Genomic DNA, 18,641 nt, shown 5'->3' with positions numbered 1-18,641 from the left:
GAATCGGAAAAAGAAAAAGTAATGTCCCCATTTAAACTCACATCAGCAATGTGTATATCTTTGGGAATTTTGAACACAACGCAATGAACCTGAACAACCTTCTTTTGTCCTCAAAAAGCTTCACAAGTTTGTCACTCAGTGGGGGGGTGATCACAGTTTCCATGTCTCAGACCCCCACATAGGCACATTAGACCGTGGACCTGCAGAGAGGTGAGTTAAACCTACTGCAGCCTGAGCTAAATCACTTGCGTCTCCTCTCATTTGTATTGACTTTAAGGTCGACTGACCTCCTCCCAAACCTCGCCTTCTCACCACAAACACACAGACGCACACTGACACCTGCTGTGCTCCTTTCTGCAGTGCCGTGCAGCCATGAGACAGTGCATTGTAACACAGGGTTTTTGTTAAGTTGTTCAGATAAGCATGACTTCTTGTGACTGTGTTTACATCGCAGGCTGGTGAGAGAGGCGGCCCTTTGTTTTGTTGCCTGACACACAGCAGCGCCTTTCAGCTTCTCCCACACAGCTGACCTAGTGTTGTTGTAATTCAGCCCATTAATGAGCCAAGTAAAATGTTCTTTATGGGAAATGACAACAGTAAAATTGCATAGGCTGCGGTAACTGCTGTTTTAGTTGGTTGAACAACAAATTAGATAACTAGCGACCTCGCCTCACCTCCGTTAGAAATGTCTCTCCACTGTGCTGCTCGGCAGAGATGAGTGCGTTTACTTTATCTAGATGGGCACTGGCCACAGGCCCATTTCTTTAAACATTTTCCAGCGCAGCCTCTGCACCCCCTACAGCTCTGGATTCTGCCATTTTGAGTATGTTATGTCATGCTGTCTCAATGAATGATGTGCATTATGCGTGTGCTAGAAAAGCCTGAACATGAATCTCTGAAAATCTAAACTGAAACAGTATCTCTGCATATCAACGACAAAAACATCCTTGACACTCTATACTGTTTTTTTCCCCCATAAACAATTTGTCACTCTCTCCAGATTTACTACATCCCGACAGGAGGTGTATGCCAGCTACATTGTTCAACAGTGATACCTGGATATAGTAAAAGATGCTTTACCAAAAGCAAAGCTGGAAATAATACTGCCGACGCACTTGTCTTGACACGGAGGACACAGTGCTGGGCTGAGAAGAGGGATTGATGGAGAGTTGTTACCTCTGACTTTGAATCAAGAGTCTGTGAAAAGACACTAGTGTATGCAGTGAAATGCTTAGACAAACAAAACTGGAGTAAAAAGTGCTGACTGTCACATATAGCAACTAACTCTGGGCTTTAAAGCCGAGCGGCCGGTGCTGTTGTCTCGACACCGAGTCATTAGGGTGGACATGACAATTTTATTGCAGCTGAAGTAGAGCTGCAAGTTTCATGAGCCTCTTTCTCATGTGCACAAGGAAGTTATCCATTATGTATCATAAGTTACTGTATGGTACATTAACATTTAAGGGAAAACAATTAAGTAGTTTGATAGAGAGCTACGAGTCCAGTGATGATGGGGGGGAAAATTGATATAGTGTTGTATCGTGATATTTTACATGGCAATATTGTATCGATATACGGACGGCAAGTATTGATCTGAACAGACTGATAAGTTTATTATATAATAGTACAAAACAAATAACAAAGTTTTCATTTGGAGTTGAAAAAAGCTAATAAACTGGAATATATCAGCATATGGCAATATTTTTAATATCGCAATAATATCGTATCGAGACACAATTATCGTGATAATATCATACTCTGTTGTCACAAATCAGAAAGAGCATGCTTTTATATCGAAGAGAGACAGCTAGAGAAAGGAGGGGAAGACGCACGCTGTACTAGTTTTAAATAATGAGTTCATTCATTACAGCCACACGCTTTTTTTAATAGTTTAAATGTCTCCAACCTTTGGGGGAGTAATTACACGTATGGATCTTCTAATTATATCTCATATTTCAAATTGCTGGAAGGATAAAAAGCAATATATCATACCAACAACAGCAAATGTCAAATTTCTTAATCAATAGCCCCAATAATTCCTGTTTGAATACCACTGAGCAGACGACACGAGCAACCGGCACAACACTGTCTGTATGTATGAAGAAACGGGCTCTTATAACTTTACTATGGTGATAGCACAAGCTGCAGTCTTTCTGTTGTAATGAATATACAGTGCATTGGTCTAGTGGAGCTGTCAACTTAAACACAGAGAACACAGTGTGACAGGCAACATCCCTTTGCCAACACTCTCAGCACCACTCAGCTCTGTATTACACTGCCAGCCTCCTCGGACCGGCCTATACACCACTCAGCTTTTATAGGAAAACTTTGCTGAACTGCAGATTTGTGTGTGTGTGCGAGCGAGTGTGTGTGTGTGTGTGTGTCCGTGTCCGAGCCTGAACAGGAGGCTCTGGATCTGCCCTGTCCTCTCATTAACACTCTCCCCATGTCGGCTGATTACACTCCAGTAGTAGTGTTGCTGGTAATGTGGCTTAAAAAGTCTTTACACTGTGACACGACTCTCTTTCCACATTAGGTAATGGAGTCCAGTCTGAACTATGAGGAACGTCACTGTTGTTAACACACATACACACTCATTTCAATTAATATGCCGACAGTGTACATGGCTGTTTCCATAGTGATGAACCTGGTGCAGACTTGAAGGGAAAAGGGTGTTATTAAAAAAAAAGAAAAAAAAAGAAAGAGTCAATACAATGGCAGTTTCATCTTGTGGAGAAATCATATTCTGAATGAAACAGAGTAATTATAATGTTATATTAACCATAACCACCTATACCGGGGTTTGCAAACCAATGCATTAATTACTAGTCAGTTCTCTTACATTTGTGTTATTGATATGAAGGGCCTATCTTAAAGGAGTGACTAAATGTTTTCACACTATTGCTACATGGCCATTATTAGCATTAACAGCTGTTTACTTACCAATCTATAGGAAATTGTGCAAGCTCAACTGCAGCCTCCATTTTTTTACTTACAAAGTGCTGACTGCAGGACTGGAAAGCAACACTCTTGTTTTGCTGCAATTTCTATCATGTTTTTACAGCTACTTAAAGGGATAGTTCAACATGTTGGCAAATTGGCCCATTGCCATAATCCCTATAATTTTAGCAGTAGGTTCGTTACCTTTAATTGTCGGTGCAAGCTATTTTTAGAACGGCAGAGCAGAGCCGCGAGCTGCTCAGAGCTACGCTACGGAGGCTAGTGGGATTTCTTGGTTTCCCCTCATCAAACTCATCAAATACACAATCCAACAACTCCAAAACGCTCTCGTGGACAAGTTGTGACCTGCACATTCACCACGCTATGAGATAATAATGGAATGTTATGAGACAGAGTTATTTTCGAGGTAAATTCATGCAAAACCGCTGATGTGCGTTCCCATCGAGGGCAGTTTTCCGGCAAGCTGTCTCTGCATTTGCTAAGCTAAGTTAACATACTGTACGGCAAACTAACTGGTTAACTGTTAACCTGCTGCTCTCGTCGCGATCAGTACACAACCAGCAGACTGATGTTGGTTGTGTTGGCTCTGTAGCATTAGCAAAACTTACTAGTACCTCTTTGAAAGTACAAGGGGCTGCAGCTGTTTTAAAAAAGTGAATCTGTGGTGCACAGGCACTATAAGTCTCAGTTCTGTAATTCCAAAGGCAAATGAGATTAGAGGAAGTAAACAGAAAACATATTGCTTTCACTTGGAGTGAAAGCAATGTTTGTACCATTTTTGTAGCAATCCATCCCACGGTAGATACACAGACATTTCAGTAAAAATAAATTGCTATCCTCATGGTGGCACCAAAAGAAATATCACTAGGATTAATTTTCTCCAGTTGTAGAAAAAAGAAAAGCATTGTTCTGTCATCAGTACTGAAACTCAGGCATCACACTGGTGTTAATATTCAAATATTAAACTCAATATGCATCACTGGATGATTTGGATATAGGCTATATCCACACGTAGATCCTGATAAAACAATGTCCTGTATCCATCTGCCTCAATATAACTGTATCTATTCCTCAGTAGCAGTGAAATTACTTTGATCCACAGCTCATGCAGATGAAAAGTGGAGGTCTTACCTAAGCACCAGACATCCTGTCCTCCTCCTCCCCACTGTCACATGCATTCAGATTCCAGGCTCACTAATCACACTGTGATTCATCCAAACTCTGGCGTTAGGGTTATTGCACTTTGAGCAATATTTCTTTCCAAGTCAAAGTTTGGAGTGGGAGGGTGTGTGTGTGTGTGTGTGTGCGTGTGTGTGTGTGTGTGTGTGTCTGTGTTGTTGGGGGGGGAAAGAGGGCATGATGAATGGTACGGCTGCACTGGCTAGATCGATAGCGATGATACATATACATAATGTATGCTTGCTGTAGCTTCCATAACAACGCTGTGATCCATCCTGGCCATGACAGTAATGCAACACAGTGGCTGAACTTGTGTGTGATGATCTGCAAAGGGGCATTAATGACCAGTGTCCATTCATTATTATTATGTAATCACCCCTAATTAATGAAATAATGTTTGGACTGCCTCGAGGGGAAAGCTCATGGTTGAGAGCAGATGGTAGAAAATGGTGCAGGGTTGGCATAAGCAAGCAGACCTCGTGTTATCCAGCCTTTATGGCACAAAAGCGCATCTTTATTGGTTTACGTCGCCTCCCGGAGCCCTGGCACTCTGCATCTCATCTCAGCGGCAACACTAACCTCTCAGGTTACACATCTAATCAATAGCAGGAGAAGTGATGAGCTCAGCTATGAGAAACACAAACTCTGCATTATCAGATCTTCTTATTGACCCAAAAGCAAAGACTCCTGTTCAGGAATCAAGATCTGAACAGGCTTTAGTGCGGTACAGGACAAATGCAGGTACAAGGATAAGAGAGTTGGACAAACAGTTAGGGGAACTAAAGTAAAGTACATTTACTTAAGAGCTATATTCAGGCAAGACTGTCACTGTGCGAACAAGAGCCTGGGAAATCAACCTATAGCAACGCTTGTTAACATTTGTTAACATTAGCTACCGCAGGTTAATTAGGATCTTACATTGAATAATATTAGCCAACTTTAACTAAGACAAAATACTGTTCCTTTATGGTGTCACACACCAATAGTATATAATAATATTACACACTGAATTGTCCTATTTTGCCTTTTTGACTACATTTTTCTTTGATACAATGGTACACTGGACTGATAACAATGGTAACATTTTGAATGCTGACCCTTCAATTGTAATTGCGCACCTCTATAATGCTTGAGAAGTCCCACTAATGTATGAAGGGGAAGCTGGGAAATCTGTGAGTAATGAAAAAATGCTCCACAAACCGCACCTCCTGTCTAACCACAGTCTGTAATGGCCAACCAGTACAGTAATAGAGTCTGAATCACCAGCAGAGACAGCTGATTTTCCATGAATCCAGACGGTTCTGCCGAGGTCCAGAGGAAAAACTGATGACAGCATCTCCTCAAATCCATCTGCTTGACTAACTATTACACAGACACACACACACAGGAGGATCAGATTTGACAACTTGATGAACTGTGTCCCTCCTCAGCAATGAAACAAAACTCATCTTGCAAACAGTTTTTGGAGCCAAATGTTTAAAATGTATTATATTAGTCTAGGAAAGAATAGAATAATAACTCATCGGGGTAAAACTGGGACATTTCCCCTCCTAATTTCCATTTCCCACAGACTGTAGTTTGATGTGGTCAAAAGACTGAACAACAGAATTAAAAACCACAGGCCAAAACAAACAAACCTTCACAGATGAACAAATGAGGACTGACCTCGTTCAAGACATTATTCTCAGACAAACTATGTGGTGTTGTGACTTCAGCCTTGCACTGACCACCAGTGTCTGAATTCACACACAAAAGTCATACATACCGAGTTCAACTGAGGCCTTCTAGTCTTGTGCCAAGAGGATAAACAAGAGACTCAGCTGACAGGAAAGAAAATGGCCACTCATCTTCTTCGCAATAATATCTGGTTGGTTTGTTTTTTTAAACCAAAGTAGCCCCATGACTGCGCAATCACTTGACCTGGGTGTCAATGTTGACATTGGCCTTTTCCATTGCCAACAAAAGCCTGATACTGGCAGGTCATAGTGTTTTTTAAAGCAGTGAAAAGGAGTTTACTCTTCTAGCACAATCGTTTCATGAAATAAACTTTGATCCTTGGCTCATTAGACTAAATGATGTCTAAATGGGTGCCTCACTCGCACTCATGTTGCCCATAGATTCATTCCTCATCATAAAAACTTCTCTGACCCCGAGTCAATAAATGAGAGAACTGCCTTTTCTGTCATTATGAACACAACCGTACTAAAAATAACAGCTTCAAAAAGGCAGAAAAGAAAAACTATGAATGTGAAGTGGACGGTTCATCCAGAGCGAACGCTTGAAAGCATCTCTTTAGAAAAGTCTATCTGACGTCACGTCCGTGCAGTCTATGGTTTTATCTCTGGTGTTTTCATAAGGAGGGAGTTTTCTACCGAAGGTGTGTGGAATCTGCAGGTTTCCGGAGGCTGAGTGCTCTTTTCAGCTGAAGTGATGAAGATGCTAAAGCTGCCGTTGAGTCACTCAGAACAGGTCTTTAATTACCTTCCTGTTAACTTCAACAGTGCTCAGCGTTTGTGCCCGTCATCTGGGCTCTTTCAAACATCTGCTGTTGAAGTATCTGAGAACTCGGGGCATACATTATACAACACATTTAAGCTTATTGGCCATATGAATGCCTGCGTGAATGCCATAATGTCTGAGCTGTCCTTTTGTCGTGATACAGACGTCAAATTGTTGCTGCCAAGTTTAGCCTTTAGGTCTCTATTTTCACTTTGATTTGTTTTTATCTCTTAAGTGACCTCCTTTCTGGTTTTCCTTACAGGAGATACATCATCCTCTCAGCAGGACAGACTGTCATCGTTGTGTTGACAAAGTCCTTGGAGAAAGATATGGTTTCAGTACAGGCAATTGATCAGGTTGTGTGGGCAAAACAGCCTTGAAAAGTCAGGGAACAGTCATAAGTTCAGACCCTGAGCACAGTTCTTGTATGAGCAAAGCAGGTGTACGGAGTTGTGGTCCGGCGATCCCGCTGGGACTCCTGCCACTTATGTTCCCTTTGACAGAGCCATAACAGATCCTCCTAATGGCATGCAGGCCAAGTGACATGCTGATACAAACTGCTCAAGGTCTTTTTGGAAATTAAGGTGATTAAAATCAAACCATTACAGCTCCGAGAGCAGCAGCAGATTGCACTTACTGAATCATGCTGATAATTGCGGCGGAGTTGGTGTCAGCCTTTGGGGTGAACGTGAACGCTGACAAATACGTGAGCACCCTGGGGACAGAGGGAACTTAGAGATGCAGAGAGGGGTTCAATGTCAGGAGGACAAAGCCGCTCTTTGCGCCGTGGCATTGGTGAATCATCTGCTACTAATAAAGAGCATGGCCACACAATCTGTGTATGTATTGCAGAGCCTAACAAGGGCAAGGAAAGGACAGATTCCCAGGTAATGAGGCCAGGGCCAGTGGAAACCCGAAGGAGCTCCAGAAAGGGGTCACAAGACAAATCTGAAGGGTCACAAGTCAATTAACAAAGACGAGGCTGGACAGCAAAAGCATTTTCTATAACTAATCCATTTTTTCCCCCCAGCTGACCCTCTCTAAATCTTTGCTTTTTTCTTGTTGGATACATCTACATGAAATATTACAGTTTAGGGATCATAATCTTAATACATCTGCAAATTTGATCAATGATCCATTGCTCAATACTCAGAAGTAGAGGTCAAATAACAACTGGATTTTTACTACTTTTGCCTATGCCATTTGAAATGAACCGGCTTTTTATCGACCTAAATTTAATCATTATGGAGAGAGGATGCTTAAGTGAAATTTGATTGATATTAAACTTCTCCCTTTAGAAAATAGTTGGTAATGCATTTCTTGAGTTTAAACCAACAACTCACTTGGACTTTGTCTATTTGCCAGCAAGTTTCCCCTCCCCATTGGAGATTTCATCGATACATCTTAAAACTTCAGAACCTTGTGTCGAATCTGCTTTAGAAATCTGGAGCAGTATAGACACAGTAAGAATATATAATAGATGAAAAAGCAGTTCCAGGGATTTCAAATAAAAAAGCAAATTACCCATGTGTCCATCTCATGTGAAAGTAGAATATACTGTCTTCACACGGCTCGGTAATCAACTCTGAAGAAAGAAAAGTACTTCACAGGAACACACACACACACACACAACTGTATCTGTTAAACTGGTGTTCTGAAAGAAAAGTCACATGCTGCTGATTACATCTGAGACAGGATGATTGAGGGATGATCTGCAGGGACATGCTGTGCTTTAGCATTTCTTTTCAATGGCTGTAAGTGTGGCAATTCTGTGTTGACACTGCAAACATCATAAATCCTACCACTTGGTCTGTAATGCTACTTCTTAATCTCTGTGTGACATTAAGATGAAGCAAGCACCAAAACAGGCCTCACGTAACAATTCTGCATGTTGCCGTTATTAATCATGATGCATCTGAAGCAAATTTTGCAGAGCGACGACCTCTTTGTTCCACTGACCACCCGTATGAACTCACAACCTCGACATGCATTCCTGATGAGTCTGTGGACCCTCAGGGCTGTCTCACCGTGTAATCAGACAGAGCCCGAAGGCTCCTTAACAAACTCTTTAAGACTTTAATGCAAACTTTGCAGTGGTTTGCCTCAGGGCTAGTTAATACTATTCTGGTGCAATAATAACAGGATGTGACCATCAAAAAAAAAGAAAGAAAAAAAGACAATGACAGTGCTGGCAACCTTCAGACATCTTGATATGTTACAGACCAAACAATTCAACAATTAACTGAGCAGATAAGTGGCGGATTAATTGATAATGGGAACACTCATTAACTGCAGCCCCAATCTAAGATCTGCTGACTCAGGTGGCATCACATGACTTACATGAGGAACTTGTCTCATGTGTTAACTGGTCGTCAAACAGAGTCATCTGCAGTCCCGGCCACAGCTCAGTGATGGCCCTCCCTGGTGGGGAAGGCCTCTTTAATTTTCCAGGCTAAACCATCACTAATATAGACTTTTTATTCAGGGACTGAGCAATAAACCCTAAGCTTTATTTAACTACTTATGAAATATGAGGTTCACAGTTTTCTGGGCGCAAAAACGCCTCCGTCTGCAGTTACTGTGAGTTCACAGAAGAGCTGCTCCATTCCTCAAACAGAGGCTGCAGCCAAGAGAGGGGACAACAAAGTTGATTGCCCGGGGTGCAGGGTGAACAGTGCAACCGGGCGCTTTATCTGTCATCCCCCTCTTAAGTAAGCGCACTGCCCACTCATGGTTCGTTCGCCACTTCTGTGACCACCCTCGTCTCTACAGTAACCCTCCTCTCTCCTCACTTCCACTACCTGACTCCACGTCTAGTTAGTCTCATTCTTTCGGCCCCCTGAGTGGGGCAGTAGCCTGCAGACACGAGCCGCCCCCGCGGTCCACTCTGCTGCTGCCGCTGGAGGAGAGAGACACAGGGACTGCTAATGAACCCCACTGCCATCCGTGTGGCGTTTCAAGAGCGGCAGAGCATGCATCTGATTAATCTTTGTCCTAATTAGATCGAACAATTAACCTGCAGCCTTGCCGAGCTCTGGAGCCTGATGACTCTGCATGAGCTGCAAACCCCAGCCCACCCCCCTGTACATTAAACCAGGGCATGGGTGAGAGAGTGTGTCCTCACACTGCAACTTTCACCGTGTTTTCAGAACAACCTATTAAAGCAAACTAATAGTGCACGGCATCCTGTGTGATATATCGGTGGAGCATGTGGCCAAGAGCTCAGATCCGTATGTGCTTTTTCATTCCAACGGCACTACAGTACATTTCTCTGCATTTAATTCAAAGTCAGAGAAGCCACTGATGGGTCTCATAATAAATTATGTGTGAGAGGCAAAGCAGAGAGGGGGGAAAAAAATAAAATCCAATTTTCATTAACATGGAGATACTCCCCGATGTGAAAAGCCTTGAGGACATACTTGCTCACTCACTGGCTGGATGGTTTTAAGCATGCACTGCCTTCTGATCTGAAATATTTGGGATGGCTCAGTTGTTACAGGCAGTGCGTCCCCCTCACAACAAGCTGGACGGGCAGGGAGCAGGGACTGAGGACACGAGTATAACTGATTTGTTACGACTTAGAAGCAGCGCAAAAAATAGGACATCAGGCACGGTAGCATGCGTTAGGATCCTCAGTCCTGTGACTGCACTGACGAGGAAGTCTTCTTCAACATGTGTGTGCAACCGTTAAGTGTTGCATAATGTATTTGTTCCTTCCCTGTTCAACCCTAATGTATTGATCTGACACATATTCTATGTGATTTATGTAAGCCCTGTGTAAAAACAAAACAAAAACAAAACAGGGGGCTTGTGATGCAGTTTGCTTCATGTAACTCTTCTCGCCTTTATCTTAGTAGGAAATGTAGCTTATTATCTGTTATCTTTGATCTGTTGTTTACCTAGTTGTTGTGAAGCTGGGTCACATGACACACCCTCATGTTTTATGTTTTCAAAACACCCAAAAGGAAACGTAAGAAATGTCACTATTTGAGCTGTCAATGCTTTTTGCTGACAGCAGCAGCAGCAGCAGCAGCAGAAGCAGCAGCAGCATGTGTTGGAGAGCTGCAAACTTTGTTTATAATTCGCGCGTTAAAATGTCATTTGTTGTTTTCTTTTCTTTTCTTTTAAAATTCGCGGATTTAAAGCAATTTTACAATAATGCTGCATTTACCTTGCATTAACATTTACTTTTATCTTGTCGGGCAGCTCAAAAACGATGTACGTGGCGCATTTCAGTGTCAGAGGGCTGCGAGAGGAAAACGAGCAAACCCAAACTAACAGTTTGAATGATACCGAAAGAAGAAATGCTTGATGAATAAACCCGAGCCGATATTAAGAGTGACGCTTTAAATGTCTGCCTACGTATTAACCTTTGTTCTATCATGTATAAAAGTTTTATAAAGGGACTAATAAACACTAAAATGAGACTTTTTCAGAGGGACTTTGGCACCACGCGCTGCAGGGAAGCACAAGTTGCAGGTTTGGTTTCTCTATAGTTGAAGTTGTCTGAATGGACCGACTGAGTGTCCCACTGACCTGTTTTGGAGAGGACGGGGATACTGTAGTGGTGGTGGTGTGATGTTGTTGTTACTGTTGTTGTTGTTGTCGTCGTCCCAGCGTGGTACGGCTGAGCTTCAACACTCTCCTGTCCGGACCCGGGCCACAGTCTCTGAGAGATTGCGTCTCTGACAACTCTGGCGCCGCTGCCCGTGATAGAAAACAAGTAGTCCATAGTACACTGCTGCACACAAGCTCAGCCTAGATTACTGTAGCTACAGTACGACTCACGACGCGTTTAAAGCGCTGCTCATAGCGCAGAGTTGCCTCCAAGTGTCAAGACTCAAACTCGTGGTGTGAAAAGCCTCCGACACTCTACACATTCCTAAACAGGAACTATTTGAAATACGTCAACAACTGCCAACTCTTTTTTTTTTTTTTTTTTTGCCCCTAGTGGAGTCAAGCTGTGCAACGCAGTTACAGGCAACAGGGTGGTGTGTGTGTGTGTGTGTGTGTGTGTGTGTGTGTGTGTGTGTGTGTGTGTGTGTGTGTGTGTGTGTGTGTGTGTGTGTGTGTGTGTGTGTGTTCTGCAACCTACTGCCCCATTAGCCTACTCACTGTACAAAGTCCAAGGCAGAGAGAAACACAAAACAACTTTTTGATAAAAAGCAAGTAGGAATATTTTTGGTTAAGCAAATACTGGTTTAATTAAGTTATTATCATGGCAACAGGACTGAACACTGCCTGTTTGTGTTGAAAGATGTCTGTGAATGGTTTCTTTGTGTTTTTTAAGACATAAATAAGATCTTAACTATAGCAAGTGTTTTCATAATCACTTATACTAATCATTCAAGACATTTGAAATAAACACTTGCTCTCAAATGGTAAATTGATTTATTTTCTCTTATTTATTTTATTTATTTTGGTGGTGGGGTGTGGTGGGGGGTTTGGACAGAGACAGACATTTAATGACATTAGTGATATTGGATATAGGCTAGCGGATTGGTATTATTGATATTGTTTATTTCGTTAAGAAAACTTGATAAACTATATCAAATGAACACTGTTGCCCATAAAGTTGGATTAATTTTATTTTCAGACACATTCCCCTCTTTATTCCTATTATAATGGTTAATTGTGGTTTAATTTTCACAGTGATATGTTTGGAAAATGAGTAATCAATAAATATTTGAGAAGATATACACTTCATATATCGAGAATATATCACATTGTCACAATCAGGTAGAGGTAAAAAAAAAAAAAAAATATATATATTATTATCATGTTATTCCAACGTTATGGGTAATGGTGTATGTTTTCTTAATTGACTAAAGGCTGTATACGTCACTTCGTGTAAAAAAAAAAAAATTACAATCTCTAATAGATGTTTACTTGACTTTACATTTCTTAGAAATTAGTACAGCCGCAAACTCCTGATTGATTAGGGTCAAAGTCATGAAGGTTACTCTAAGTCCAATCATAGATATTAGATAGATAACTTAAAGTGTATGGAGAAAAAGATGTGACCCACACCAATTTCCAGACTGTTGCTAGGATATTTTATAGCCATCAAGTGCGGGTCTTTATGGCACCCAGGAGAATGACATCCATCTGACTCCCACCATAATAACATTCTAATAAAGTGAGACACATTCAGAGCCTGAGCACACTTCGGCGTCCATGCGCGACTCCAAGGGGCTCAGGAAGAACTGCTAGACCTGTGACATATAAGTGTCTTCTTATCTAGTGAGGGATATCAGCAGATGGCATTTGCAGTGCGCAAATTAACGTTAAAAAAAAAGAAAGAAAGAAAAAAGAAAAAGGAAAACCAGCAGACCAGGACAGGGTGTAATAATTGGGCAGCAGACTCAGGTGAGCAGTGAACTGGAAGGGCTGTGATGCATTATTCATTTTAGGGGCAGAGCTGTGGTGAGACCAGAGGCAGGAGCTGTAAAGAAATCCTGTGATGTTTCAGGTGGATTAGAGAAGTAGTGATGGAGCAACTGGCTTCATTTGTTCCATTCAGTCAAATCAGACAAGGTAAAGATGGGATGGCGAGTTAGATGTGATAGAAACAGCACCTGTATCTATATATCTGCACTGTAGGTGGGCAGAGGTGGATACAGCTGTTATAATTGAACCAGTGAGATCTCAGGACTGATTCAGGACCATGTTCAATACTGAGTGTGCTCCATCTGCTGGTCGCACAAGATACTGCAGGCTTTAGTGTCAGTGAAAAGACACTATTTAGCCAAAGAGCACCAACAATGACAAAAATTAAAAGATAGAAATCCTTCATTTAATAATAATGTGTTACTTTTCTCTTCATCCTCCCCTAGCTGCGTGTGAAATCTGCCTTTACCTGACGCACCCTGAATGCAACTTACTTACTTGATATTTAAGTCTGAGAAAACCAGGAAATGTGCTGTTGCTGTTGACTGATCATTTAATCACCAGTTAATCATCAGTTAATAAATCCTTCACCCTTTCAAATTAGAGCACATTTGTCCTTCAGGAGTTTAATAAATGAGTGAACCTGCAGCAGGGTCAGTCATTCAAACTAGTCTTTAATAATAATAATGATATCACTCCCCCGTTTGACCAACTGCGACATTGATGTATTAAGCTTTTGTTGGACTTTCAGTCAGGGATTTCATTTGGCCCTCTGTTCCTCTCTGACCTTGCACAGGGCCCTGCTGGTACACTTGGCACTCAGACGGTGTATTTAGACGGGTCTCAGACTGGCCCGCTGCCACTCCACAGAGCCTTGTAGCTGCGTGATATACAGTACTGTTGCTGCGCGGCTCCCTAAAGCAGACATCAAATCATCCATAACGCCCTCGGAGGGAGCCTGACTGGGCTCCTCCTGCATTTCAACCTCATCGGTTTAGAGATATACTCACTCGCCTAAAGAGTAAAGCAGAATCTGGTCTTATAAAAAGGCCTCTTTTTCTGAACACCCTGCCACCTCCTAATTAAGCTCCAGTGTGACCAAAGACGGAGAATAGAAGAATTCCCTCAGTGCTCGTCCAACAATATGAGCCTCATAGCATGGAAATTACACATTTTACTTTGTTCTACTTAAGCTAGCATGTTTGATGTAATGCCTGTTCTGTTTTTCATAGGTGATTAAAGACACTGAAGCCAATTAGCTAACTGACATCCATTATGGGGTTATGTATTTCTCGATTCTTGCAAATTATGCTGTTTGTTTGTGGCTGATAGGTCATAACAAGTTTTCTTTTTACTATATCCTCAAGGGGACTCGCTTTAATGTATGTATATGTATATCCATTTATAAATCACCTTTCTTATGGATTTTCCAATGTGATCAGATCAGTATTTGAGAGTGTGCCTCTATTAAGGGAATCATTCTGTTTAATGACTTTAAAATGGAGAAGTCTTGTCCTCCCGGTGTCAGCAGCTGCCAGCCGGAGCCCTGAGAGACTCTTGTGAGTGAGGCTTTGTCATCGTCTCGGAGCGGGGCACTGGGGACTGAGTGCTAATCTCAACAGTTTCCAATTGAGAGCCAGGTAGGCTGCAGCCTAATCCTGAGACGAGGAACGCTTTCATTACAGAACAACAAACATGAAGGCCACTGGGGAGCTGCCGCTTTTCTGCTGTCAACGGACAGACGGAATACACAAGCAAGGTTACGTAAGCAGAGCTGCAGCAGTACACAAACATGCTGGTGTGAATGCTTGCATGTGTGTGTGTGTGTGCTGTGCTTGTGCACTGGAATGGCTGCATAAGTATTTACACACACACACACTCACACACTAATACACACAGACTGTTCGCACATTTTCACACAATTACAATCTGCTCCTTTCTCCCAGACATTTTCCCCCTACACAGTGGAAACGACGACATGAATGCACCAGAGAGTTCACTCATGTGACACAAATGCACCTGCTGGCAAACACAAACAAGCCTTTCAGCGTGTGGTAATTGGAGGGGTGGGGGTTAGGGGGGTGGGGGGCATTGAGGTATAAGAGGCAAAGGAGATGGCCTAAGATAGTTTTCTCAGAAGTGATAGATCTCACATGGTATTTCCTGTAGTGTAAACAACACCAAACATACATCCAGCAGCAGCAGCACACTATACTGCGTTTCACGAGCGTTCTGCTCTATTATCCTGCAGCCTGTACTGTACATGAGGTATAAACATGATGACGACCATTAAAGACAGTTTTGCTGCTGGAGGAAATCAGGCTGAGGCATCCAGACAATGGCGGCAATCACAGGTGTTTAACAGCCCTTGTCAGTAAATCCCACCCTCTCTGAGGCCTTTCACTGGGAAAAGTGGAGCTTCGCCTCTGAAAAGCTGTCAGCCGCACAACAGATGAACATGTTTCGCACTCTGGCAGCAGGAGGACCCAAATATTCATAAGAGGGAAATGTGAATCAAGTATTGTGCAGTGCCTGTTAAGACCGTGACAATGCCAAGCTGATTCACCAGATCATCTGGAGGAATACGGCTGTTTAATTACTCAACGCTCCGGTTACGTAAGTCTGGCTGCTGTCACTCAGGGTTTGTTTATCGTTCCTTTATTTTACAGGCACATTGTTCATTTCTGAACCATCAAAATCTCCCACCAGTTTAACTGTGTGAGTTTGGCTGTGTGGATGGGGGCATGAGTCATTATCCAATAAGTGACGTTAGCACCGATATGAAAATCCATTCAAGCTCTATCTTAGCATACAGTAGAGGGTGGAGTCGGGGGAGTTAAGTTAAAAGTGACATGTCCTACAGAACATGTTTACATAAGTGCTCCTATTGGGTAAATGGTGCTGGTAAAATATTGTCTATAATATGAATTACTTTGCCTAAGAGAGATATTGAGGTACATATTATGTTCAAATTCTCTGTAATTCAATGTGTAAACATCAACACGTTCAATTCAATTGTAGATTTTGTAAACTTCTTATGTAGATCGAACACAATTCACAGTGCAACACTAGTTATTAACACACAGTGAAAGCTTGTTTTTTGGAGCTAAAATAAGTTATTTTTCCTGTCTACCATGACACCTAATTTCCAGAGTAACATGAATATAAACTTGTGAAATACTTCCAGTCTGGTCTTCTGTGACCTCCGCCCACTTGTCCATTATCTCTACCCGCATTTGTTCCTTTTATGGAATCAGGTCTATGGGGAAGTTGGCATCTATCCCAGCATGCAACAGTTGGAAGGTGATGAAATTTAGCTATCTTGTTAGGTCACTAGATAAGTGCAATGCACACACATGAGACAGGTGCATATGGACAGGTAAAGCAGAGTTTTCAGTTAAAGGGATAGTTCAACATTTTGGCAAATTGGCCCATTGGCATAATCCCTATAGTTTTAGGAGTAGGTGTCGTTACCTTTAATTGTCGGTGCAAGCTATTTTAGAACGTGGAGCAGAGCCGCGAGTTGCTCAGAGCTACGTTACGTTAATACCCAATCCAACTATTCCAAAACGCTCTCGTGGACAAGTTGTGACCTGCACATTCACCACGCTATGACACCAACAAATAAAGGTAACGAACGTACAGCTAAAACTATACGGATTATGGCATTGAGCCAATTTGCCAAAATATGGAACTATCCCTTTAAGTTGATATGTGTTACTTTGGACAGTGAGGGGACAACAGAGGATTCCTGGTGGGGTTAGGGGGTACAGGGGTTTAGTAGCATATACAGTAAGTACTTAGATTCCTCATAGGGACCATTATTTAATAGAAAACAGTATGTACAGTAAAGGACAATCATCACAAAGACAGACTTACAGTAGATGGTTGCTATTTTACCAAACCAACCAAAAGGTCAAGAGATTTAGTTGAGATTTGTGGACACTTCAAATATATCTATTTTTTTGTCAAAGTCAGGAAGCTCTGCTGCAGGGCTCACTCTGAATGTTTTTTTTTTCTTTCCCAGGACTGTGAAACACTGGCCTTAAAGTTACCCTGAACATGAATGGGCCTGTAGAGTATCAGAGAGGGAATAAGGGTACTAGTAGTTTCCAAGGCAACCTCCTGCCATCCCATCCGCAAACTGCTACAGAAAGAGCAGCTACAGGCTAACGGTTATTGAATCTAAAGGTCGAGGTCTATGGTTTTGGACAACTTCTAACGGAACTGACATGTCTACCACCACAACATCAAGTATCCTGCCAGGAGAAAAAAAAAAATAGGACCCACGCAAAACAGCATAATCACATAAGAGACACTGTCCTAATTTTAGAAGATAAGCTGCCTGCCACAGTCGATTGTGCTCTTTTATGTATCTGGGTTTTTCCTTTTAACTAATTCAGGAAATCCTGGCCAAGAGTGGTTTTCTTTTTTCACACTTTAAGACCAAGTGTGACCAAAGGAGCCAAATATATCATCCTAAAAAAGTGGATCTTTTGTTGCTTTGAATGTGTTATGTAAAACTGAAGAGAATATACAGTATATTTTCTGCTGCATTGAGTCAATGCATGATGTCACAGTGCGGGAAATGAGCCTCTTTACTCCAGTTTAATGCCTCTGGAAGAGACAGGAAACAAGCAGGTGATGGCTGAGGTGTTGTTTCACCATCCAGTCTGACACTGACCTGCTGCTGCAACATTTCAACCCACTGTTGTTGCCTGGCCCTCTCTTTCTCTCTCTTTCTCTCTCTTTCTCTCAGGACAGTTTCTACAGGAGGGTGCCTAGTGGTGATCGATGAGCAGCGCTGTCTGAACGGGCTATCTTTCACCGCCACTTCCACTGCCCCCGCTCATGGTCATCTATCCTCTGTGGGTGTCTGCGCTGTCTGAGGCCGCCCCGAGAGGCTGGGTGGCCCCACCGACGACTGATGGCCGCGGGCTGAACAGGAAGAACACCATCCATCTGCTGAGCTGTGTGCTCCCTCCTTCAATCTTTTCACTTCTTCTCTTCCTCTTCTCTCTTTGTGCTTTTTTTTTTTATTCCCCATGCAGCGAGCAAGCGTACCCTGCTTATGATGAGACACTTAATTTCAGGTACAGGAAAAGAGGGGGAGAAAGAGGAAAACACAGAACAGCAGTGGGCGTAAAGCAAAGAGGGTGACGGAAGAAGGGAAGAGGAAGGGACATGCATCAGACACGCACCACTGCTCACTCCATACGGGGCAATTTATTAAAATAATAAAGCCCAGCCTTGTGCTGAAGGTTGAGCCCACTATAAACCTGACAGGGAGACAGAAAGAGAGGCTCCGGGACTGAGCTGTTGTCAGGCAAATAAACCAAACAAATGCTTTGTTATGTCACTGTCCACTTTATTATCTGCACTGAACTCTTTGGAAGGAGTTAATTGCTTTCTTTTAAACTGAGACACAGTCATATATTTCATCATTACCCCCACAAAGCCTCTCATGAATCACTCAGCTACAACAGAAGCAAAGATTGCTCTACATACGCCTCTTCGCCTCAATGGGCATTAGAGTCCAGGCCGCGACTAGTTACAGCAATGCACTATGGGAGGATATTAGAGCCAAATGGACATCTTAAATATGACAAAGG

At 42.4% G+C, this 18,641-nt stretch overlaps 1 protein-coding gene across 4 annotated transcripts in view; it reads right to left on the bottom strand.

Annotated features, from left to right (window-relative positions):
• Positions 1–11,597, bottom strand: part of oxr1a (oxidation resistance 1a) — a 64,335-nt gene extending 52,738 nt beyond the window's left edge. For 2 of the 4 annotated variants that reach the window (XM_083990171.1, XM_083990170.1), the window contains exon 1: positions 11,176–11,597. In XM_083990171.1, the coding sequence (XP_083846297.1) occupies positions 11,176–11,371 (196 nt within the window). In that variant the 5' untranslated portion in view covers positions 11,372–11,597. Of the gene's footprint in view, positions 1–4,092; positions 4,164–11,175 lie in introns of those variants that run through there. The other 2 variants (XM_083990169.1, XM_083990172.1) reach the window with 2 other exon arrangements.
• Between the last annotated feature and the right edge of the window lie 7,044 nt (positions 11,598–18,641).

The sequence above is a fragment of the Trachurus trachurus genome (genome assembly GCF_905171665.1).
Source record: "Trachurus trachurus genome assembly, chromosome: 16".
Lineage (NCBI taxonomy): Eukaryota > Metazoa > Chordata > Actinopteri > Carangiformes > Carangidae > Trachurus > Trachurus trachurus.
Note: the sequence above shows the minus strand (reverse complement) of the source record. Positions and strands in the feature narration are given on the sequence as shown.